This window comes from Thunnus maccoyii, chromosome 16 (genome assembly GCF_910596095.1).
Source record: "Thunnus maccoyii chromosome 16, fThuMac1.1, whole genome shotgun sequence".
Taxonomy (NCBI): Eukaryota; Metazoa; Chordata; class Actinopteri; order Scombriformes; family Scombridae; genus Thunnus; species Thunnus maccoyii.
In genome coordinates, this window is record NC_056548.1 from 11,725,127 (window position 1) to 11,751,016 (window position 25,890).

General features: G+C 39.6%; 2 protein-coding genes across 2 annotated transcripts; both read left to right on the forward strand.

Annotated features, from left to right (window-relative positions):
• Positions 1 to 1,694: 1,694 nt before the first annotated feature.
• LOC121881244 (thrombospondin-type laminin G domain and EAR repeat-containing protein-like) lies at positions 1,695 to 11,259 on the forward strand. The gene is made up of 13 exons (XM_042388936.1): positions 1,695 to 1,779; positions 2,676 to 2,899; positions 3,488 to 3,840; positions 4,260 to 4,350; positions 4,466 to 4,607; positions 4,737 to 4,868; positions 4,969 to 5,039; positions 5,956 to 6,117; positions 6,248 to 6,443; positions 6,541 to 6,773; positions 10,373 to 10,551; positions 10,721 to 10,822; positions 11,106 to 11,259. Exons 1-13 carry the CDS (start codon positions 1,695 to 1,697, stop codon positions 11,257 to 11,259), a joined length of 2,124 nt encoding a protein of 707 aa, XP_042244870.1.
• A 1,490-nt stretch (positions 11,260 to 12,749) lies between these two features.
• Positions 12,750 to 24,629, forward strand: usp40 (ubiquitin specific peptidase 40). Its single transcript, XM_042388919.1, has 31 exons — positions 12,750 to 13,469; positions 13,593 to 13,660; positions 13,753 to 13,866; positions 14,895 to 15,059; positions 15,229 to 15,375; positions 15,653 to 15,796; positions 15,963 to 16,091; positions 16,440 to 16,556; positions 16,683 to 16,790; positions 16,939 to 17,139; positions 17,308 to 17,443; positions 17,696 to 17,777; positions 17,871 to 18,042; positions 18,122 to 18,206; positions 18,296 to 18,366; positions 18,456 to 18,859; positions 18,945 to 19,098; positions 19,244 to 19,304; positions 20,001 to 20,054; positions 20,293 to 20,381; positions 20,578 to 20,664; positions 20,746 to 20,782; positions 20,948 to 21,012; positions 21,135 to 21,209; positions 21,300 to 21,542; positions 21,689 to 21,807; positions 21,947 to 22,012; positions 22,147 to 22,357; positions 22,600 to 22,695; positions 22,807 to 22,901; positions 23,176 to 24,629. The coding sequence occupies exons 1-31, from the start codon at positions 13,274 to 13,276 to the stop codon at positions 23,282 to 23,284; spliced, it is 3,900 nt and encodes a 1,299-aa protein (XP_042244853.1). The 5' UTR covers positions 12,750 to 13,273; the 3' UTR covers positions 23,285 to 24,629.
• The last annotated feature ends 1,261 nt before the right edge of the window (positions 24,630 to 25,890 follow it).

Consider the following 25,890-nt stretch of genomic DNA (forward strand, 5'->3'; position numbering starts at 1 on the left):
GGCTTTAACCAGCCTTAGGAAGAGGAGCTGCTCTCGGTACTCATCCAGGCTCAAAAAACACTGGCGAGATAGCCTACATATGAACTGTTTTTTTAATTAAATGATGAGTTGCTGTGGTTTTATCTTGTATGTCTTGTTTTTTTTTCTTTTTATATGCTACGCTCTTGTGAGTCCGAGATAAAGTTTGAATTGAAATGAATTGAATGGTCTATTTACTTCCAGGGTGTCCTGAACCCTAGATCTCATCTGATAAAGTAACTGAACGGTTTCATTCAGGACGACTGGAACAGCGATAACAGCTGATGAGTCAAACCAGGAATAAGGAAAAGCATGTGGATGAGTAGACAATCACTGACTTTTACGGCTTAGACTTTTCTGCTTTTAAACTGGTCCATCTGAAACAACACCGAAGAGTACAACATCCACTGCCATGCCTGGAAGGAAGAAAGATTAATGAATGGATAGAGCGAAAGGAGAGCGAGACATATCTTGTATCCTGATCTATGTGTGGTCTATGCTCCTAATGTGGGCGTGAAGAAGAGAGGCAAAGTTCATTTGCCTTGTAAATGTGCTGGTCGGTGGATGAGAGGATTCTGAGAGATCTGACACACGCCGAGATCTCACAACACTTCATGAGTGCCAAGTAACCAACAAACTAAGGTTAAATATACAGTAGTAGATGTTGGAAAATTATTCTATGAAGCTGTGTGTGGTATTAAATTGTTGGCTGACAATGAATTATCAGAACCTTCTTATATAATGCTAGAAAAATATTAAAAAAGTCAAATTCCTGTGGATCACACACTTAAAGCAGAATAGAATAATCAATTGAAAAATAATTATTTAAATAATTAAATATTTGTGCACTGCAGTGTTTGCCTAATTTCACTGTCCAGATACTTCATTACATTTTCAATAAGTAATATTTGCAGATCTTTTAGGAAAACATCCAGGTTTGAGACTTTAATATCATACCTGGGTTCATGCACATACCTTGGTTTCTCAGGTAATAAACTGTGGGATAAGAGCTAATATGATAATAGCTCAGCTCATATCCATCTATGCATTAGTGGACCAGAGGTCACAGATGGTCTTTTGTTGTCTTTTAATTAAAAAAAAAAGAAAAGAAATTTTGTCGGCTATGGCCCCTTTCATGCGCTGAGTTTGCCTTTTGACATTATATTATCTATACAGCCACATATTCTGTCTGTCTGCTTGTCTGTCAGTCTGTCTGTTGCTAACTGAGCACACACACAAACACACACACACGCACACCCACACACACACACACACACACACAGAGTGGAGCTGCTCACCCCTCTGGCAGGTCTGTGTCATCAGAGGCGGTTGAGGGAGGATGAGTGACAGGCTGGTTAGTGATTTGCATGGCTCCGGTGTTTAAAAGGGGCTGCAGGTGCATTCACACAGATGAATGGATTTCTCTCTAAGCACAGATGATCTGGGACTGTCTACTTCTACTTAGCCAGTTTAGCTTTTGATGATTTTGAAAAGATATTATTTGGAGTTGGATGATGATGTGAACATGCTCACTGGGATCCTTGTGTTGAGGAATACACAGTTGTCAGGTGTGTATTGTCATTTAAGATAGAGACAGAAGGAACATTACAGATAGAAAAACTTTGATATGGAGACCTTCGTACCAGCTGGCAACTAAACCAAACATGCTGTTGGTAATGTCATCGCTGATATTTGTGCAGCTCCTTCTCCTGGGGTTAAGGGTCATTGACACGACCACTGACACATGGAGACACTGTACAGGTATTGTACCATTTTATTTATTTATTTTTTTATTTATTACAGTCTATCACCTCAGCTCAGCTCAACACATCTGATGCGTTAATGTTAAAGTTAATGATTATTCAGTGGGTGGTTTATGGTTTCATCTTAAACCTGGGAAACCCCTCCAGCTAAAATTCTTTTGGATAATTCCAACTGTCTGTGTCTGCTTATAGTACAGTGGGAGTGTTTGCGTGTGCAGTATAGCGTGCAATATTAACTTAAAGTAACATCCACAAACAAGTACAGACATTGGATGTGGTTAAAATTCCACAACAATTCTATACACATCAGTATATCAGGGCGAACAGGGTGCATGTCTATATGCTGTCTCGTCAATTTGGGAGTAATCCTCTTACATCATTCTCCCTTCCTGTCTTTCTAAATAACAACCCATCCTAAAATACGTATACCCTATAGCTCCACTGCCACCCAGGGCTAATTCTCACACACCAGGAGGCTGACAATTTATTAGTTTATAGCAGCGGTTCCCAACCTTTTTTACTTGTGTCCCCTTAAAACAAAGCCCTACTTGTGACCCCTTTCATTAGGTTTAATATGGTATTTATGAACCGAGGAGCAATTTTCCCTTCTCCAGTTGTTTGATTTAAATATTTTTTGTAGATATCTGGATAAAACTACTCAATATTTTACAGGAAAACAGCACTGAATATAGAAAAGTCTGAAACTGAAACATGATTTGGTGCAACAGATTCTTTGCAACTTGTTTAATCATCTCAGGAAACCTGCGATTTATTTTGTGACTCCTTAATAAAATAAATCGCACTTCACTACTTTATAGAATAGAAATTTCTGCATAAATAGGCTTGAGTAGTAAACCAATCATCCTGACCTTTTTATTTGCTTATTGTCTACAGATTTGCTCCCCCTGGATCTTCTGTCTTTTGTCCTCGAGAGGGACACCTCCAGACTCCTGCCAGGGGTGCACATGAAGCAGGCTGGAGGGGTGAGGGGTGTACATTTCTCGAGCCCTCATACTTCCATGAGCTTTCCCTCCTCCCAGCTGCTGGTGGACTGTGACGTCTTCCCAAAAGAATTCTCCATTGTTGTGACACTAAAAGTCACTCACATTGCACCCAAGGTGAGAATCCATCACACCCTCATTTGTCCGGAACTGGATACTGGTGATGGAAGAAATACTCAGATCCTTTACCCAACAAAAGTACCAAAACCACAGTGTTAACTCTGTTACAAGTAAAAGTCCTGCATTCAAAATATTACTTATGTAAAAGTGCAGAAGTAAAATCAACTAAATACAAGTATCAAAGGAAAAGTAATCATTATGCAGCGGAATGGCCCATGGCCATGGTGTCATATGATATCATTGTATTATTATTATGATTGCTGTATAAGCCACATTTTAATGTTAAATCTGGTTGAGATGAGGCTAAATTAAACTATTTTACACTACTTATTTACTGTAAAACAGTGCATTGTAGTTTATAAGCTCATTATAGGTTTATAGGTTTAATAGATCTAGTTAAGTAAAAAGTAGAATATTTGACTTTGAAATGTGGTTGAGTAGAAGTAAAAAGTAACATAAAGTATAAATACTTAAAAGGTAAAGTACAAGTACCTAAAAACAATACTTAGTAACTAAGTAATGCACTATAGTAAAGGCACTTTGTTGCTGCATTGTGTCAGAATGTTTTCTGCATTTGCCTTTCAGAAAAATGAATACATCTTTTCCTTGATGGGGCCAAAAAACGAAGAGAAAAGCGCTGTGGAGGAGCAGGAAGAAGAGGACGATAAAGGGAACATTTTGGAAAGCAGAAAAGAGAGGGGAGTCAGCAGAGAGAGTGAGAAGAAGCAAGTCAAGAACAATGAGGGAGGTGGACGGATCATCCTGGGACTAAGGTTCTCGAAAAACCGTGTACACTTCCTTTTCAAAGGTCACGGAGGGGTCGTAGAGCACTGGGTGTTTCGAGGCACTCTGGCTGATAACCAGTGGCACACTCTTGTCCTCAACGTTGGTAGTCAACATGTCAGGCTCACAGTGGACTGCAGATCACCACAGGAAATGTAAGTTTTTCTTCTTTTTTTTTTTGTGCTGTTCTATGTTTTTTGTTCACTGGGTGGTTACTATCTCCCACCATCCTCTCTTCCTGTTCCCTCTAAATTCCCTTCAGGCATAGTAGATCCTTCACCACAATACAACAGCGCTGCTTCAAATATGCTCACACCCTGCAGCCATTTCATAGTGTCCTGACAGTATGTGATAGATGGTTTTTGGTGGAAACTCCCTCTAGCTCCAAGAAGGGAGGAATATTAGCACCCATACAGAAGCTATATAATACAATTCCTGTCTCAGGTTTCCCTGTCTCAGTCCAAAACCAGAGGAATGGAGGAGTCTACTTTAATTACAGAGACTTTATGTTCATATACAGAAGCAACATTTACTCCAGCTATTAGAAATAATTATGTCTTTTTATGGCAACCAGCGTTCCCTCCAGGCCTTTCCCCTCAGACCTCAACATTCAGGGATCCAGATTCCACATTGGAAGTCGGGGGAGATGGAAAGGCTTGTTTTCAGTAAGCCTTATACTTCCTCATCACTAACGTTTTATGATAAATAAGCTGTATAGGTGATGTTTTTGTCTCTTAAACAGTCAAATCTTTTCTCTCTTATCTGCTGCCCCATGTATAGGGTCTGTTGCGACAGTTGGTTCTGGTGCCAGGTTCAGATGCCACCCATCAGATCTGCCCCTCTTCCTACCCACAACTAGCAGCTCTCTCAGTACCACCATTTCTCTTAGATCTGCCTGTCATAGAGAGGGAAACTTCTTATGGTAACTTACACACTCATTTCACAACGCATTTCATACATCACGATGTGAGACATTTGTTTACCTTTGCATGTCTGTCTGCTTCCCCACATATTTAAATGTCTGCTCATCTTTGTGTTCATGAATTGTCAGAAACAGAGGAGCGAGTGTCAGTGGGTTTGGAGCGGTCGTGCTCAGAGCTGCTACGAGGTCAGCTGTGGTTCAATCCGCTCAAGAAAGGCCTCTACCTCTGTGACGGTACAGTGTGGACCACAGTGCTTGAGGGTGAGAACTGAACAGCAAACATCTATTCATGAGAAAGTTTCTGTTCTTATTTGTTTGAATTTGTTGTGTTGACAAACCTCCCACCTCTCAATCCACTCAGATCATAAACGGCTGGACTATGTGCTGGAACATCAGGTCCTCACCACCAGCTCAGAGACACATGATGTTGAGGTGCGCTTCTTTAAAAATGTATATTTATGTAAAGATAGGCGACAAATTAAAGGAAAAACCTGAATAAATAAGTGGAGAAACATAATGAACAGATGTTTCCACACAGGTTCACTACATGGTACTATTAAGCAATTAACATCCAATCAAACTCTGTGGCATGTATAAAAATGCTGAGCCGGCCCAGTTTTGGCCAATTGAACGCCTATGGGAGATTTTAGACCAACATGTTGGACAGCACTCTCCACCATCATCATCAAAACACCAACTGAGGGAATATCTTTTGGAAGAATGGTGTTCGTCCCTCCAGTAGAGTTCAGCGACTTGTAGAATCAATGCTAAGGTGCATTGAAGCTGTTCTGGTGGCACATGGTGGTCCAACATCTTACTAACACACTTTATGTTGGTTTTTCTTTTAATTTGTCACCTTTCTGTATATTTTTTGTTTCTGTGCTAGTACTGCACTTACTGTTAATGAAACGAAAAAAAAAGAAGAAGACTGACTGGGTGTTCCCAACTTAGAGGTCAAGACACTCACAAGAGGTCATAGGATAGATCTATGGGATCACAAGATTATTACCAGAATGGGAGATTGGAAAAAAACTAAATTAGTTACACAAAATGATTATTATTATTGATTATTTTCCAGACTTGTCTTTCACTTTGGCTTTTTTTCTTGTGAAATACTGTATACTTTAATCTCTTTAGGTTTATAAAAATATTCAGAGAAACAAGTCTGTGAGAGGAAAATCATTTTTTACTTGAATTGCTCACAACTCACATACATGCACCCTGTGGAAAAGGGTCACAAGCAAAAAAAGCACAGAGCCATTGATCTAGACAGAGTTGTCACTTACTGTTGTTTAGGAGAGAACGTTTAAGAGCACTTTTTTCATAGTTTGTTTCATCTTCTCGTCAGGTGTTCCAGGTACCTGGCATGGGTGTGATGGCTGCTATGGCTCACCGGTCCACAACCTCTGGCTCTGCTGTGTATCATTGGACCAACACAGGTTTCCAACTCTACCAGAATATCAGCACCCAAGGAGCTCTGGCATGGAGACACTTCAACATTGGAAATAATGTATGATAAAAAAGGAAGATATGGGTTATGGAATAGATGCATGTATACTCCAAATCAAAGCTGTTTGTTTGCTTTATTTCTTCTTCAGGCTTTGATCACATGTTCCCTCTGTTTTGTTTTTTTGATATAGATCTTTCTGGTGGTGTCAAACTCTCCCACAAACAATCGTTTTATGGCGGAGGCAGACCTCTCTGTGATTTACAAGTGGAGCAAAAGAAGAAAACAGTTTGTGCAGTTCCAGACCCTGAAGACCCACTGTGCACGGGACTGGGAGGCCTTTAACATCAATCGACAAACCTATCTCGCTGTGGCCAATCATAGAATAGGTAAAAACCCATATTCACCAAGTGTTAACTTCTATGTCAATATAAAATATTAAATGACATACAAAATGGCTTACCATTCATGATTTGTCTGTTGCAGGCAATAATAATCACACTATAGATAGTGTGATATACAAGTGGAACAGGTTAACCAAGTCATTTGAGGTTCACCAGATGTTGCCGACCTCAGGGGCCTACGACTGGGAGTTCTTCACTGTTGGACCATATCATTTCCTGGTGGTGGCAAACGCTTTTGACGGAGTGACCACATCTGTAGACTCTGTCATCTACATTTGGCTCAATGGAAGCTTCCAGGTGTTCCAGACAATTAAGGTATGTGGTGAATGAAAAATGGCAAAAGCAATGCTTGACATATGCCTCAAAGAAAATTTCATATTACATCCATGGTCAAGCCGCAATATAGAGTAAAGTTTGGATAGGATTAGTCTTAATGGCACTTTAATGTAGAATTTTGCTTCCATCCATCTGTTCACCACCTGGACTTTGATTTCCTCTGATGAGATCTGTATCTTAGAGATGAGTTTGAAAAACAATCTCGTCTGTACACACAGAAGGAAGGGACTACAGACGGGGAGAGATAAAAGTGTAATGAAAGTGAGATGGGGAGCAAGGGACGGGCGTGTGCATGCATATAAGACAAGGGCCAAAAATAGAGCGTGTGGTTTGCTATGATTTGCTTGAGCGATAGCAGTGCTTTGACAAGTAACTGATAGTGCATCATATATTTGAATCTAGCCACATTTGAGGTGAGAGTGTTGACACATTGACAGTCACATGAGAAACCATTTGAGAGATTTGATGTGATTTAGGGGAACTCCACAGCTGGATGTGAGGATTCACAAGAACACCTTGGGGCTGGTGAAAATTAATCACCTGAAATAATCCAGAAATGATTGAAAATACACCATTTTGGCACTTACTTTTACATATATTACTCTTTAAGTTGTTTATCTTTCTCATCTCTCCTTTCAAGCGAGTAAAGGTGGAAATTACAAGTCATTTCACTGATTAAAGACGTTGTATTCAATTCGGTTCAAAGGTTCGTTCTCACTTACCATGCAGCTCTTTCATTTTTTTCTAAGCTAAGTGATCTTTTCACTATTCATATGCACTTCAGTAGGTACATCAGAAAGCAAATACATCACTGTTTATATCATTGTGACCTTCAGGGCTGATTCTGACTGTCTTCAGTTCAGGAGTAAGTTCAGTATGTTGCCAGTTTAAGCTGTTATGTTCAGTTCACATACAAAACTAGGCCTATACAAGCACTGTTTACAAGGTTAAAGGTTCCCTGTTGAGTCTGTGACCTCTAGTAGTGCTATGGAGCAATTTTTTTTTTTTATGAATGAGTCCCTGTTTTGTTTGTATCATGCACACGCATTTGCACATGGGTGGTGCGATACAATCGTTTCACACTATTCCACTGATCTGGCTGAAATGTCCCAAGAAACACAGTAAAGCACCAACAAACGCAGAGAAGAAGAAGACTGCAAGCCAGTAAACATGAATGTAATCATCACAGGATTTAAAATACTTTTAAAACATCTGTTTTGCAAATGTTTATGAGGAAGGAAATAGATTCAACACATTTATAGATCACATGGGTACATACAATGAGTTTTGGTGAGTAACAGTAAACGTTAACATCACTTTTATTTGTTTACAAGAAAACTCTACGGGGCACCTTTAATGACTCAACAGCCAACTATTTGCAGCAGAGTTTTCACAGTGTTTCTTTCTTTGGCTTTTTGAAGTCTTTCAGTAAATTGTGTAGTGAGGACAACTTTGTTTTGTTTTTGAATTTCACTGGACATGGAGGTGAGTGTTTCATAGACATTCAGATCTGCAGAGATGGCATTTCATCTCTTACAGTGGGGGCGACGGTATTGACACTAGCCAGACCAGGCACTGGGCTCTTAACCTCCTGAGAGACAGATATCTGACAAGACAATGAATTAACTGCAGTATGTGAAGACACTTAAATGCTCCTTTATATACTAAAATACTCCTTGGGTCATTTTAACTGGGGAACACAAGGCAAGCAGGTTTCACCTCCACATGGACAGAGACTTGAGTTACTGAGACTGAAATGCATTTTCACATCAGAACAAAGAATAATTACCACTATTAAACAAGTGACGACTCTGTCTCATTCTCTTCCTCTCTCTCACTCTGTCTCACAACACACACACCCACCAAAACACTTTCTTTCTCTCCCTTACTCCCTGATGGAGCTGAGATAAGACAGCTGCCAGATCCCTGCTGTAAATTATAGACTCATTCCTGGAGTGATTTCAAACTATATTTTCAATTTGCCTAAGTTCAAGTCTGAATTAATGCTAATTAGCTGTCCAACTACCCAGTAGCCCAGCTAGTATTACTCTGTTATAGAAATCGGGTTAGGGATCGATCAAGGAGATAGCATTTACAATTCAAAGTGCTGGTGTAGATCCAGTGAAATGCCACAGCAAATCTGAAGGAAAAGAGTTGTAACACTCAGTTATTCAGGCAGCACCCAGGCAACCTTGTCCCTATAGTGACGACATTGCTATGAAATTGTTTACTTTAGTGCTGTCTCTATGGCAACAATCATAAAACCAGGTCGACTCGACTAGGAAGAAGACAGCTGTCTGTCCTTCACTGTCTGCTTGTCTAAGGAGCATTGTCATATATGACACGTATATGAAAATTCCCTCACAACTCAGCAAATGTTTTCTTCTAAGATGGTCCAACTCTCATGTCTGTACGATATAAAATGAAACAATTATCCATTAATAGATTTAATGCATTAGTTACCATGTGGCCACACTGCCATCTAATGACCATAGATAGTTTAGTTCTCCGTAATACTAAGTATAATTAGAGCTTATGTAAGACTGAATGTTATTATATTGTAATCAAATTAGTGTTGTCTAACTTCTGTGCATCTATTAGCAGTGTTGGGAATCATCTTGACAGATAATTTGTCACGAATTTCATTCTGAATTATATGCTGAAATAAGAACTGCTTTTTAACCATATGTTTTCTGGATATTTTATATACTATTATATACATTTTTATGTTTAGAATCACTGTTGATTGACCATAGTGATGGACTGAAACCGTTTCTTTTCTCTTTTTATATTTTTGTACAGCAGTAAGTCTCGCGTTTTTGTAGTATTTTTGAAGTTTTGTTGCCCGACCAACAGAATTGTTCTTAAGACTATTCGACGAGTTTAGTTCAGTAAAGTTAGTGTAACAGAAAAATTCTATTTGACATTCAGCCACAAAGCCTCATCTTTCCATGATACGAGTTGATATCGAATAGAACTAATTCCCTTAGAGCAGTTTATTATTTTCCCTAGCGTCCCGCCTTTCTTTTGATAACTCTTAATCACATACTTCAGTTCACTATTGTCAACTAAGTGATCAGGTTATCTTACCATTTAATAGATTTTTTTTTCTCATCTATTTGATTCTTTTCTTCCATTATGTATTCCTTGTTAATGCCTCATTTATTCAATTAGTGATAGACATTTAGTTATAAATAAATGTCCTCATTTATTGGCTAGACATTGTCTGTGTGTGTTCTTTAAAGCAGAAGACAGAAGAGTTCCCTGTAACGAAAAGAATCACAACTTCTGGTTATGAGACTGCTTAATTTTGTTTATTTATTTCCCTTCAATTGAAGGTTGGTCCCCAAATTTCCAGCAAGTGCAAATTCTAAATCCTAAAAGCAGTCATATTGCTTCAATTGTTAACTTGGGGCTCTCATGCAAAAAGCTGCCGATTCAGTCAGTCATGATGATGAATCGGTTTAGTTGATTAAAAATTAGGATTTAGTGTTATTATTTGTTCATACATGTCTTGAATACCTCACTGTACACACAAGCAAACCTAAAGGATGATTTTTCTCTTGCTGTCAATGTAGACATTCTGTGCCACAGACTGGGAAATGTTCCAGATCGGCAGCAGAGTCTTCCTGGTCGTTGCCAATGGACACAGACTTTATGGTAATGGGCCGAGTCGATATGCCATCAACTCCACTATCTACGAACTGGACATGAATGGACAACTGTTTGTCCGCTTCCAGGATATTGTCACCTACAGGTACAAGATGTGCAAACACCTCCGCATAGATTAGGAGAATACATCCTGTATAATAACCTTTGTCCAGCTATTTCACTCTTGTGTTATCACAACATACTTTTCTCTCTCTCTCTCTCTCTCTCTCTCTCTCTCTCTCTCTCTCTCTCTCTCTCTCTCTCTCTCTCTCCAGTGCAGTGGACTGGGAGTTCTTCAGCCTCGGGGAGGAATATTTTCTGGTTGTCGCCAACTCCTTTAATGGAGAGTCGTACTCTCTCAACAGCATTCTCTACAGGTACTCAACTTGTCAACAACACCCCTCCGCAGAGTGAAATAGTTCATGCACCTTGATTGCCTATAACTTGGTGGTACTTGTCATGAAATCATCTCAGGGGCGTACAGTACACATACACTGTTTTAATGTAGATTTATTCCTGCTGTTAGAAAAGCTAGTAAAAACATACAAATCTTTTGACACATGAGCATCCACTAGGAACTAGGAAATGTCCCGCAGCTAATTTGGGCTCTCTGACTTCAGGAATTTACCAACTGATTTGATTTCTCTTATCTGTTTTTAGGTGGCAAGGATATGAAGGCTTTGTTCCTGTTCATTGGCTCCCAACTATCGGATGCAGTGACTGGGAGTTTTTCAGCTCTAAAGGAGAATCTTATCTGATCTACTCCAGTGCCAAAGCACCTCTCTCCAAAGTGTTCAAGCTGAAAATTTACTAGGCAAAACAGACTCTGCGTGTGGCTTTTTGTACTGTATTTGTATGTGTGCATATGCGTGTCCCTCTTTGTGAGGGCATACAGTGTCCTTTTGTGTGTTTCTGTGTATGAAAGTGATTGCAATAATGTTTTAAATGTGTGAGTGTGTTTAAGTAAACCTGCCTTTAGAATACTATGCCTGTCCGCAATTTTAGGGTCAATCTTAGATTTCATAGTCAGGGCTGCAGCAACCATTGAGGACACTGAGCTCAGGTCCCCAGTATGGTCTCTGGGAATTTGGAGGTTTTAACAACCCAAAGAAGAGTTTACAATTTACAGTTACACAAAAATTATACATGGTGGGTTTTGAAGACTGATTTTGACCATTTTTAGGGTAAATATGTTTGAGAAGGCTTTGAGACTGTAACGTAGGGAGATCAAATTCACAGAAAATGTAATTTAACAGTTAATTGTATGAATACAATGAGCAAAAACTTGCAAAAATAATCAGAAAATGTAACCTTTTTTATGTGACTAGTCAAAATTTTCTTTGAATTTTGGCTGGGGAATTTAGACTTATGAGCTCAGTTTGTGTAAACTAGGCTATCAACTGATGTACCTCAATTTAACAAAAAAATATGTCTAAAGTTTTTATGACAATATGTGAATTTTTGTGTGCTTTGTCCAACAGAAATTAGTACAATTTAAGACGGACACTGTGAGATTTCTATCTTTCTGTAAAAGCTTTCAATGTTGAAATAATATTTAACACTTTGTTTATTAACCGGAATGTGTGCTCTCTCAAAGTAAATCTGACTGATTGTTATGTTTTGCCGCTGATTGCATGGATTATGAATAAAAAGTAAATTATTGAAATTACAATAAAGTAGACCCAAGTTGTTTATATGCAAGTGTTGTTTATGCATTGGCCAACCCTCTACTACGCTCATTTAAAGCATGTCCTGTATGGTGGCAACAAGGGTGACAGATATGCCCTGAAGGATCAAAAGTAAAGTTTTCATTCCAAGTCATTTTATAGTTAATCAGATACCTGGGGCCAATTGCATAAAAGTAGACCTACTCTTTGACTTAAATATAACTTTAAGTCAGACTTGCTATAGGTGAGGTTTAAGATTGGTATGCAATCCTGCACACATGGCCCTGGGCACATAACTGCCAACCTTTATTATCACTGACAACCATAAAACATATTTGCTATTAGCTATAAAACTACAAGTACCATGATGCTCCCATCCAAGAGCAGACTTGTCGGAAATGTAGTTTTTATAGTTGCAACTCTTGTCACTATAAAAACAAATGTGCTATATATTTTTATAGCTGTATCAAAGAGTGATAGAAAATTATCATAAACCAGAACTAAGATGTTTTTGTGCAAGAGCTCTGTATGCATACGTAACTGAAAAATACCCTCATTTATATTAATTTTTAGTGTACGCGTTAATCAATTATAAAACTACAAGTACCAAAATGCATCACTACACTCTCTGCTAGGAAGAAACATGGCTGCTTACTGTTCACCGACGGTATTTTTATTTACGTTCCGTGTGTTAGCGTTTTTAACACAGAGAGAGGAAGAATACGCCTTTGTCCGAAACAATATCGAGTAAAAACACAACAAAAACAGTGATTCGTGTCGCGGTTAGAAGACGCGGTTCCTCCAGTCGTAGTGACATCGACCGTTAACGTTACCAACAGCCAGATTTTTTCTTCATTTTCGCTGAGCTGTCAAGCCAGGAAAACCACGCAACAGTGTCGGCTAGCGATTGATTTGCCTTTGTCTGCGTGCCAAACAAGCTGAACTTCGATTTCAACGCATTCACACCCGGTAATAGTCGCTATGTTTAGCCCCGTGAAGTCTTCTTATTTCAGAGTCAGCCCGGCCATTGTAAACAGAGAACTCGGCAAGACCAAGATGAGATAGCAAGAGGGCACACAGGAGTGCGGACACACGAATTACTACGAGACACACCATAACTGAGAGAAAACGGGAGGAAAAAAACAAACAAACTCAAACAGCATGTTTGGGAATCTTTTCGAGGAAGAGGAGGAGGATGGCTTCTCCTCCACTACCTCCAGGGGAAGAGTTGCAAAGGGGGGAGACGAGCCACCTTCACCCCGAGGTAGAAGCAATCTGTGCGGCATCAAGAACCAGGGAGGCACCTGCTACCTCAACTCTCTGCTCCAGACCCTGCTGTTCACCCCGGAGTTCAGAGGTGAGGGCAGGTGACCAGAGTGGGAGGAAGACATTGAGATCCACCAGTATAGTAGGTAACCCAGAAAACAGCTATTTAGTCTATTATAGTCTCTAAATTTATTTTTGGTGTGTGTCTGTGCAGAGGAGCTGTTCAATTTGGGGCCAGAAGAATTAGGATGTCTGGAAGACAAAGAGAAACCAGGGGCCAAAGTAAGTGCTCTAATACGCAGGTAAATGTTACAAATTTGGAGTGTATATCTTTGTGAAGTGCAACAAATTTGTTTTTTCCTTGTCTTGCTTAGGTCAGAGTGATCCCACTGGAGCTCCAGAGACTGTTCACCCGTCTGTTGCTGGTGGACCAGCAGAGCGCCACCACCGCTGACCTCACTGACAGCTTTGGCTGGAACAGCAGCGAGGTCTGGTCCATTTTTTTTTTGTCAGCGAGATGGAGAAAGAGAGGCTCAGATTACTCCTTTCCTCTTAGCGATCGATTTAGCTTCCAGTCATACCAGGGCGTGTAAGGTGACGCTGAAATGCAGAAAAGTTGGTCTATGAAGAGGTCAGGTCTGCTGTAAATATTAGCCCCAGTTACATCAGCACTGAAACTTGAATGTAATTATAATACACAAGAGCCACAAAGTGGGGCTAAGTTAATACATGAAGAGTGAAAACAGAGAGAATTTGATAAATATATCCACAGGACTCACATGACCCACCTTTTTTGAAAAGTCAAAAAACGGAAAGTGTAGTTTTATGCTACACTCACATCGTAAAGGATGGACGGTGGAGATGGGAAATAGACCCACACCCATTTTTTGCAAGGCTTTATATCAGTAGAGCTTGTCATTTTAGGGTTAAAAATACTGTGCATTGACAATATTAGACTGTATTCATTACATTTGGGTTAAATTGTCTTTATTGACAGACTTTGGCTGATGTGAATCATCCATATTTTTCTGGTTTTCCAACATTTCTGTATTATTAAGCGCCAAGGTGTATGTATCAGAGCTTAATACGCATACTAAATCCGCTTGTGTTTTTTCTCTGTGCCATTCACATACACTATTGTCCCACAGTGCATTGCTCAAAGAAATTTGGGGAGCTTCTCACATGTGGAAGAAATTAAAACCTTGTAGATGGTGATGCAACAGCTTCTGGAAGATCCAGAAAACAAAAAAAAAGATTATTACATTTGTAGAGATTTACTTTGCTTTCTCAGTGAAGTTTAAGTGGTGTTTCAAGGTTGCAATTTGACATCCATCTGTACAAGTTTTGTATTGCTTTTTGTTAAGACAAAACATTGAAGTACATTGATTTCTTCGAAAGTAACTACTAGAACATAATATTATTAAAAGTACTATATACTACATACTATATGCATTTAGGATGTAGTATGTCTTTTGGCCCCTCAATCGAACCTTTTTCTGTTTTCATGCTTTCTCAGGGGACAAATCAGCATGATGTGCAGGAGCTGAACAGGATTCTGTTCAGTGCTTTGGAGCACTCTCTTGTGGACACCACCGGTAGTACATTTATCCACCGCCTGTACCATGGGACCATTGTCAACAGCATTGTGTGCAAGGAGTGTGGAAATGTCAGCCAGAGACAGGTGTGGTGACAAGTTTCTGCCTTTCTTACTTGATCTCTTTAAGATATGTTTTGTCTACTTTTGATTAATCTCAGTGACTTGCACCTTGTTGTATACTTTTGTGGGATAAATGCTTGTCTTTTCTTAGTAACCCAGTTCTCGTGTAAATATGTGGTTGTGCCCCCTTTAGGAGGACTTCCTGGACCTGACGGTGTGTGTTTGTGGTGTGTCTAGCCTGGAGGAGGCTTTGTGGAACATGTTTGTGGAGGAAGAGTTGTTCGAGGGTAATAACCTGTACCGCTGTGCACAGTGTGACAGACTAGTCACTGCTGCCAAGGTCAGTCATTTTTCAGACTTAGTTCCAGACTGAGTTAACACAATAATAAAGGTTATAATAAAGCTTTTGGAAAGGTTAAATTTCTCCTTTTCCCTTTTCCTGTTTCCCTCTTTGATCAAATCTTACATTCATGTTGAATTGAAAAGAGAATAAAAGCTAGACATGTAAAGACCGACTGCTTTGTATAAACATTTGTTTCTTGTTTGCATAAAAAAATATTGCATTTATTTGCTGTGTCCTTCCTGATCCTTCCTTTTCTTAATTTTCCATTACTCAGTCTGCCAAGCTGAGGAAACTCCCTCCATTCATGACCATGTCTTTGCTGAGATTCAGCTTTGATTTTGCCAAATGTGAGCGTTACAAGGAGACAAAACGCTACAGCTTCCCCCTCACCATCAACCTGAGGCCATTCTGTGAACAGGTACCTGACAGATTTTATCACTCTGACCACCTCACATCATTAGGACACATTTAACTCTTGTAACTGTGGTTATTTTTGTTAATTTTTCTTGGTTTCCAGGCTTTCACTATTGCCTTATACTAGTACTGTCTTGATAAGTAAACTATTTTATGTTACTCTCTTACAGACTGATGGAGATGACTGTGATTACTCCTATGAGCTGTTCTCTGTGATAATCCATAAGGGCGGCTGCTATGGTGGCCATTACCACGTTTACATAAGGGACATTGACCAGCTTGGCCAATGGGAGCCACCGGTGAGAAAAAAACGAGGACGAGAGCAAAGAATAAATAGGCAAATAATAGGCAGGGTGCATGAGATGCCAGAAATGTTAACACTGACAAATGACTGATAGCATATTCTGCATAAAATAACTATAAAAACTAATTAACAAAAAATATTCTGACAACAAAGACTCTAGTTATGAATGGATGAACTGGAAATGGGAAACCTTTAGTGTTATATTTGTATTTGGACCTGGCCTAAAGTGGATGTGCGTGTGCATTACTACTCAGCAATGTGAAAAAAAAAGAGATAAAAATCTTCAAGTTTTTGACTATGTGCATTTATGTATTCAGGCAGCACCTCTGTGTTTTGTTGTCAGGAGGAAGAAAGCAAACCTAAGACGCAGAAGAAAGTCAAGGAGGAAGTCAAGGAAGTGTGTGAACCAAAACTAAAAGAAGATGACCCTTTGTCTGTCCTCACTACCATTATTGCTCAGGTATGGCAACAAAAAGACCATCCTTTGTCTGCATGTTATCTTCCTCTCATGCATGCGTTGTTCTGTTTTGAGTTAGTGACATAACCATGACTAATGACATAGATGGTGCTCATTTTCTGTTTCTAGGAGCCATCAAAGAGTGTCCTGTTGGACCAGCTGGGCCAGAAACTCATGGATAAAATTGGTTCATCCTGGAGCAAAAGGTTTAGAAAACATTATGGTCCCATAGGAAAGGTATGTTTGGTTTCTTAGTAATTAAGATGAGCTTACTGTGTGTTTTTGCAGCAAATATTGCTTGCTATTACTATTGATTATACATTTTTCCCATGTATTCCTTATTTCTTATACTCATAAACCTTTACTTTTTCTCTTTTTGATATAGTTCCTGCAATCCCACAATGATGTTTTCTTGTTGGTGTCCACTGGTACCCGAGTGGCGCTGAAGGCGAATCCGCCGTGCCCCATGACTGAGCCCCCCAGCCCAGCAGAGCAGACCACTGACTCTGATCCTTCAACAGCTCCAGACCAAAGAGCTGCTAAAGAACAGCCAGGACTAGACCAGAAGCCAGAGCCTGAACTAGAGGTACTCTCAAGAAACACTCACATTTTTGGATTACTTTCATCCAGTATTAAGCCTTTTAAAGGAAAGCAACACACCTATAATTCTATATTTTTATCTTTAGTTGTGGTGGATGTCTAGTTACTACTTTAAAGCCTGATAATCATTGTGTATTTTCCTGTCTGTCGGCAGGGTAGCCACTGGTTTGACCTTAATGACTCCACAGTGACCTCCATCAGGGAGTCTGACATAGAGAAGCAGTTCCAGGGCAAAGAGAGCGCCTACATGCTGTTCTACAGAAAAACACAGCTGAACAGGCCCAATGAAGGTTTGTGATGTTTTATAATGGAAAAGATGTGTTGGATCAGAGAAAGAAATGGAGGAGAGGTGAATTACAGAAGAAAAAAAGAAAAAGAAAAAGTTAAGTGGGTTCATGTAGGGAAAAAAACAGTCAATTAATAATTGATCTAATTGTATTTTAGGTAATAGATTTGTCATTTATCAAGTAAAGTGAAGATGAAATAAGTAGATGTCTAATATGTATCTATTAACAATTTGTTTTGTGTTTCTACATTTGCAGCTCTGAACAATCCCCAATATAAAGTTCCTCATCATCTCATCCAGTTGGCTCAGGAGGAGAACATCAGACTGCGGCAGATGCGGTACAGAAACACACACACACACTGATTTAGAAAGGTATATGAACGTTGTTTTGTTACATGAATTATTGATATGAATCAATGGTCCTGTTACAGTGAGGAGTGTGAAGCCAGTAATAACACAGTGGAGCTGCATCTGCACCTAGCACCTTCTTATAGGCTAAAAAACGGAGCCCTGCAGCCTGTCAGCAAAGAGCCCACCGAGAGCACCACCCTCAGTTTTGATCGTAGAAAGACTGTGGGAGACCTGCGATTATCTATTTATCAGGTAATTTAATTTCCTAAAAGAGTAGCTGTTGTGATTTCAGATCCTGAATAGTACAAACTAGCTTTGTATTTTTATTTAGATGCAGGAACTCTGGGAAGGAGATATGGCTCTGACTGTGGCCAAGAGTCTTCCAGCAGGTCTACACCTCTACAATACTCTTACAGGTGAGACATGTAGCAAAAAACCTCAAGAGGACCTCAGAAACTATGGATTTATGTACAGTATTTCTGTAACTTTGTTTTACTCTTTGCAGATGACAATGTCTCCCTGTACAGTGCAGGCATCTACACAAACTCTGACCTGTTTGTGTGGAACGGCAGAGAGGTGAGGAGAGACATAGTCCATCACAAACATGCTCAAGTGTCAAGATCCCAAATAACTGACATCCATGCTGGTTCTTATTATCTGTTCAGGTGTGTGGTGCGAGTGTCCTAACCGGAACCGAGTGGGAGCCAGTGCTGCTGAATGTAGTCCGTCCCTTTTTGGGGGAAGATGGAGAGCAGGAGGTGGAGTGTGAGGAGGGTAGAGACGGTTTTGAAAATGGGGGACCAGGGCTTAAAAAGGAGGCGAGAGGTTTTGCAGGTGGTGTGACTCTCGGGGAGGTGAGGGAGGCCCTGGGGGAGCCCAAGGAGAGTTTGCTGTGTCAGGAGCATAAGGGAGGAAAGAGAGAGAGAGAAGAGCAGGGGGCAGGAGAGGGAGGAGGGGCAAGCGGATGGAAGGTGTTCCCGCCCGACGACATGCAGCGGACACTGAAGGAGCTGTCGCTGAAAGATGGAGATGCGCTTTTGGTGCTGGAGCCGCAGTCGTTCGACAGCAGGTAAGTCCTCTGCAGCGTGTCAGTGCACATGCGCGTTGTTGTTTTTGTATGTGTGTTTTACAACAACCCTCTCCACTTTGTTCAGCATGTTCAGTCTAAACGGAGATGTGGTCACCGTGACTACACCGTCAGACTGTCGCTGGCTCCAGGTGGAGTTTCGACCACATGGAGGAGCAGAAGGAGAGGTAGAGAAAGAGGAGGAGAGGAGGAAAATCAAGGTTCCAGCCACAGGAAATATGGTCAGTAATTTGTGTGCTTCTGTTTTTGCTCTCTTTTTGTTTTTTCCTTTTCTTTTGTTTTTGTTTCCTCTTTATTTCTTCTTTTAGGCATTATTATTCTGTCTTAAAAATCATATAGTTATGTGTAATGTGTCTCTTCCTGCAGCTGCTGTGTGAGGTGAAACAGAGGGCCGTAGACGAGCTGCAGTTACAGGAGCAGCTCTCAGGCAAGGCTCTCAGTGTTGTACATAACCTCCCCTGGATGTCCAGATAAATGGTTTTCTCCCCCAATACTGATCAGAGAGTCAATTTAATATAGTATATTTGCTGATGCGGAGTCCCATTCTAATTTCATAATGCAGCAAAACAGTACACATTTTAAGTACACTTAAATTAGTTTGACCAATCCGGTTTACATAGATAGATATTTTTGACAATTAGCAGTTGAATATCATTGCATCAATAAAAAATAATCGCCACATTCACCAAATATATGACCAGTTTCTTGTTTTTTTATATAGTGATGAAGAAAACAGACATATAAATGTTGTCAATGTCTCTTACAGAATATAAAATTGCTGGCTAAAAATTTGGAACGCTTCAGATTAGAGACCAGGCTTCTCCCAAGTTGTGAACAGTGTCAGTGTATAATTCATATGGTCTTACAGATGGTGTAGACTGAGTGCAGTGGTGTAAAATAAACAAAATGTCTGAATTTCACCAGGGTTTATGTAGTTCTCTGTAAAATGCATTTTCCACAATTGATTATGAAAATTGGCACAACTTGCATCCCAGTTATCTGCAAGTTATATTTTTGTCCTACCTGCTGCTCAGGTGATGACAAAATGTGCGTTTGTGTTTTGATCCTTATGCTGACTACAAGTTTATGCTCTTAAATCAGCTGTTTTTGTCTCACTGACCAGGTGCACAGTACTGTCTGAGACAGGTGGACTGCACAGGGAAACTCCTTCCTCCAGGTACTGTGTCAGATGTTAACCTGGGGCTGATTTTAATGGTGCAGAAGAGCTGGAAATCCCCCTCTTTTTAACAAAATATTAAGATACACACTCCTCTACTTTGTTCCCTCATTAAATTTTTAAAAGGTACTCCCCCTGCTTGTAATGTTTCTTCTCATCATCTGTCTTTGAAGTGCTGCACACACTGCACATTTTTACTAAGTGCAGTTGCGCTGTCTTATTCTGGTTAATTGAACAGTGTGTGAGGAGCTGAGTGTTCGGGACGCAGGCGTGCGACTCATGACCACACTGACTCTCTGTCCGGGTAATGCCCCCAAGGCATCGCAGGTGTGTCTTTTATTTGAAATCTTCAAGAAATCCTTTGTACTTGCAGCTGCACAGGTGAAAGTTAAGAACCTTTAAGCAGCAGTAAACCTATCCTATCCTGCAGTTTAGCAGTTATACTAAAACAGATGAAGAATATGGCTTATAAGCTTTTTTAAATGCTTGATTGATGTTTGGAGATGTTCTCTCTGCTTTGCAGCTTTTCTTGCACTTCTCTGTGGGCGCAGCGCCCTCTGCTGGCTTGGAAATGGACATAATAGTGGAGAAGACTTGTACTGTCAAAGAAGTAAGGAAAAAACTTTTTATTTGGTGAAACATTCATTCGTGTGTATTTGCTTTTTAAAATGATTGTTTTTATTATTTGCAGTGTCTAAAGGCAATGCTGGATGCTGTTGGACTTGATGGTAAAACTAATTTTTTTCCCCCCAGTTTTTTCACTTGTATGTTCATGACTGTAGACTCAACTTTTTTGTATTTAGCATCATCAAAATGATCTCTGCTTTTGTGGTATTGTAAATGTACAGATCTAATTATGTTGATCATAATGTAATTAAAATGTGTGTTTGCAGGCACCTCTTGGCACTTGAGGAGGCTTGATTGGTGTGAAGAGGTTGGAGAGGCGCTGATGGATGAGGTGAGTGGCTAAATTACCCAATTACCCAAAATTACCCATTACCCAAAATGTTATAGTCAGTCCTTGTTTTTTTTAACCTATATCTATCAATCCACATGTTGACAACAACCTTTTACCCTCAGGATGCTTCCCTGTCAGAGCTGAAGATAAACAATGGAGAGACATTAGTCGTCACAGAAGGACAACTGCCCCCGAAGGTACTTCAACATTTTGTTTTTATGTGTAGATTCATGATACATTGTGGTCTTTTTCCTCTCTTTAGCTACACATTTCTCTTTTCCTGCCAGGGTTTTCTCAAGCTATCTGTATGGCTGTATCTGGATGCCAGTAATAACTCAACAGTTTCCATGGAAACTGATTTTAACCACACTGCCAACGGCCACGCTGAGGAGCAGATGCCGGTGGAGGCGACTGCAGGTGAAACGCACAGTCGCTCGCCTCGTCTGTGTGACGGCAACATGGCAGAGCTGAGAAGTGTAGGACAGGTGGAGATATCAGATGAAGTCAGCTTGGAGGATCTCAAGACTCAGGTAGAGTGTGAAGGTTTTGTGTATCCAAAGTAAGAGTTGATAGTCATTTATAATAGTAAGTTAGGCCATACAGAGTATGTGTGTATGACAGTTTGATGCTTTTGCCTAGCAGATGTTAAAAGACTTTTTCTCTACATCTGTATCAGGTCTTGACGCTGCCCGCTCTTCAGGATGTGTGTCTGCCAACCACTGCATTCATGCGTGTGTGGCAGCTGGAGGGACGGAGGCTGGCACGAATCCTCAGAGGACAGCAACTCACGCTCAGGTATGAACACTTTCTTCTCACATGTTTTATTCCTGTATCAATGACCTCCAGATTCTTTATATTAATGACAGATGCAGAACTGTCGAGTCATTGCTCCTCTCATTGACCTGCATTTTCTGTTTGGTTCCCTCCTGCTCAGGAAGTTGAAGATAACTGGTGGCACAGACCTTTGTGTGCAACAGCTACTAAAAGAGGAAGATCTTGGGTATGGTTTGAGATGTCTGATGTATACATGTTTTGTAGAATCCCAACATGATAAGAAAAATTACTCTTCTTTTCCGGTACATACATTTTGAACATAAGAAAAAATAAATCTCTATATTTCCTCCCTTTTCGAAGCCCTAAGGAGGTGTTGCTGAATGTTAAGATGGGAGTACCTGGAGAAAGATGTTACTACCCTTCAGAGGAGCTGGTTTGGGATGCATCCCGGGACTCTTCTGCTCGCTCTTTACGCACTTGTCTGGCTGCACACTACGGCCTCTCCCCTGATTCTCTGCGGTTGGCCAAACACCAGCCCGACAAACACACTTGGGAAGAAATATCCAACTGGGTAAGATTAGAAGAGAATAATTTCTTGAGAAAGATCCTGGTTTAGGGGTTGGGGGCGACCCATATGTATACTTGCACACTCTCACTCAATAGAAAAGTTGATTGAGCTTGGGAAGAACATTAGAGAGGGATGTTGCCTGAATGAAATGTAGTGAAGACCTGAAATCTCAATATTCTCATAATTGCCACTCATTCATTGTCACACTATAAGTGAATAATATGTCATGCATCTTTTACTTTCAGAACCAGCAGGTTTCTAAAAAGAAAAAGAAGAAAAAGGCAGAATCACTACTGGGAGCACCATTTCACCTCAAAGATGGCGACGTAATTGGCATCAAGGTATTTGAAACTATTTGTTCACTCAGTAAATGTTTAAATTAGTCTTTTTTGGATTTATTTGACTGAGAATCATTTAATTTACTCTTGTTTTTTTTTGTGTTTTTTTTACAGAACCTGTTGATTGACAACAACAGAGACTTCTACACCCTGGAGGATGAACTGGGCCAGCAGAGGCTCAGAGAGCAGGCAGAGCAACGAAGGAAAGGGTGCGACTTCTTTACTTTGACACATTCACAAACTGGGAAAATGTAATAACTGTGATCAAGGCTTTATAGATGTCTATAAAGACGAGAGACTGCTTGAACTAATCTCAGAGGAAAGCAAGGCTTTTTACAGCTTTTACTTGGCAGTCATCGCCTTACAGTGATTCATAACTGTGTTACCTCAAAACTCTGTTCTTTCTTCTGATTATTCTTTATCTTATGTGACTTGTTACTTAAGATCCTTTTGGTAAAATTTTATTCAATTGTTTATTTTCAGTGAGCAGGCTGCAGGCTCTGACGGTGATGGATCACAGAAGAAGGCTGGAGCTACCAAATCCAGGAAACCAGAGGTGGCGCTGTCAATCAATGTTGGGGTATTCAGATAGCACCCTGCTACCAGGGGTGCACGGACAAATCAGAACTACCTATAAAACTACACACATGCACAGTGAGACGCCACGTTGCTATTAGGACAATCCGCTTGACATCAGTCTTGTGCCATCTTTTTTTTTCTAATAGCTTTTGCATAACTGTATTTCTCCATAAATCTCTCAAGCTTGACTAAAGTCAAACCCCTAAATTCATGACTTTTTCTAATCTGTCTGAATTTTTCATTGGCAGAAGAAGAGAAGGAATTTACTCTTTGGCACTTTGATTTGCTGTACTGTAAATAATGACTGTAATTTGCATTATGTCTATGCAATATTACCAGATGTGTTATTAGATAACTCTCTCTACAAGCTTTCAGAATTACAACAACCACGCATGCTCATTATTTTTATTTAATTTCTGTTTTGTCACCCTTTTTTTTTTTTTTTTTTTTTTTTCAAAAAAAAAAAAAGGTTTCTGAGGGATATTTGAAGACAGTGTGACCTTCAGGAAAACAGATTTTTTGCTGCATGGATTGATGGCTATTTTGTAACATTATACTCTAAGTATCAGCCCAGAGAAAGCCATTTCTGCAAGTGTGCTTTTTGCTATTACAAGCCTGCAGTGACACACTGAAGCTTGTGCTAACTGGAGTTTCTATCTCATATACTGTTGTGTATAAACTGTAGTAATCAGGGTGAAACATTTATATTCGCAGCCACCAGCCAACGGCTTGAAAATTGTGCTTTTCTATAACAGCTTCTCCACCTCAGTCGAGAATCAGTAATCAACCTGATGTTGTTGCGCATTGGGTTGAAGGTGAGTCTCATTTTTATAATCCACTTGTCACTGCGCTGTGAACAGAAACGTTTATCTGGATCATGGGCTTTGTAGACAGTTTTAGGTAGATTTTAGGCTGATAAGGGAGAGGAGAGATAGGCCTTAACATGGAGAAGCCTCAGTGCTGCTCTGTCCTCCCTACCTCACTCTCTACCTCTCTCACTCTACCTCCGCTGCCCTGTCTGTTTTTTTTTTTTCTTTCCTAACCCCAAACTGTTCAAGCCAGGCAACTATGATTTCAGAATTTCAACAACACATTGTTTGATGTTTTGTGTGAAACTACACATCAATTGTAGGGTGAAAGTGAAGTCTGATTTACTTTTAGTCATATTGGATAAATGGTTAAATAACTTTACTGCCTTTTTATTGGACATAATCCACCTCCTTCAGAGCTGAACAATATCGCAGAACGCCTTCACTTTAACCTCAATCATTTCACATTCAAAACAGTTGTATGGAGCACAACATCATTCTTTTATGGAACAATTATAATATAATATATGAAATATACTTCAAAACAAATTCAACAGCTTTCTGTCATTTTTCTCCTTGATTATAAATAAAGATCCCTGATTTGCTACATGAGTTTACATCTTGAAACATTAAATGTATCATTTGCATGCACCATGTGTGAACTTCAGGGAATTAAAAATGGTTCTTTAGATAATTTATTGGGGAAAGCTGACAAAAAAAAAATTGTGTTATGAATTGTGATGTGTTTTTTCTTTTTTTTTGTCTTTTTTGAAGGGTGGGGATTTGATTCTGTTTTAAAAGATTTTCTATGCTGCTTTATGTATCATTATCTGGCCTTAATCTGTGCCAAGAATTTTTCAAGTGGAAAATTTAAATTTCAAGTGGAAATTCAAACTTTTTTTCTTCTTCTCCTTCTTTTTTTTTAGTAGATACAGGAGAACTGTTTTGACTATATACTTATTAGGAATAGAAACCTTTCATTTTGTATCATGTGGTATCATTTACTAGTGTTATTGATTACATCATTAGTGTTATATGAACTGACCTACTGTAACAACAGATCAAATTGTAAATTGTTCAATTGTATCTGCAGAAAGTATTTTATCAATAATAAAGGTATGCAGTAGTACTTGTCAGTCATGTCATGTTAATTAAGCTTTAGCTGTGTCTTCTGTAGCAGGAGTTTGTGGCTTAATATTAATCGTAACACTATTTTTAGCCATCCTATCTGCATGGCTCTAAGAGTGCCAGTGTCGGTTGGTTGGTCCACCACTTTGGTCCAGATTGAAATATGTCAACAACTATTCAGTGGATTGCCGTGAAGTTTGGTACAGACATTCACGGTGTCCAGAATGAGTCCCTGAATTTTCTTTTAGAACTATACCAGCTAGTAATCACATAAATATCCACTAGGGATTGGCACAAACTTTAGTACAGACATGCATGTTTTCCAGATGATGAATCCTTACCGGTGATCAATAACTTTCCCTCTATAGCATCACTATGAAGTTGACATTTGTGGTTTTTAGTGAAATGTCTCAACAACTATTGGGTGAAATTTATACACATATGAATGCCCCCCTGAGGCCAAATTCTACTAACTTTTTAAAAAATTAAACAACTTCATTTATAAACAAGATATATAAACTAATGATAAACTCTAATAAACTTTGATCTCTTTTTTTTTTACCTCTAGCACCCTCATCTGGCCAAAGTCTCAATTTATCCAATATTTTGGTTTGGACCAAATGCCTGCAGAAGTAATGACATTTCTATTCAGTTCAGCTTTATTTATTTACTCTGTGTTTAG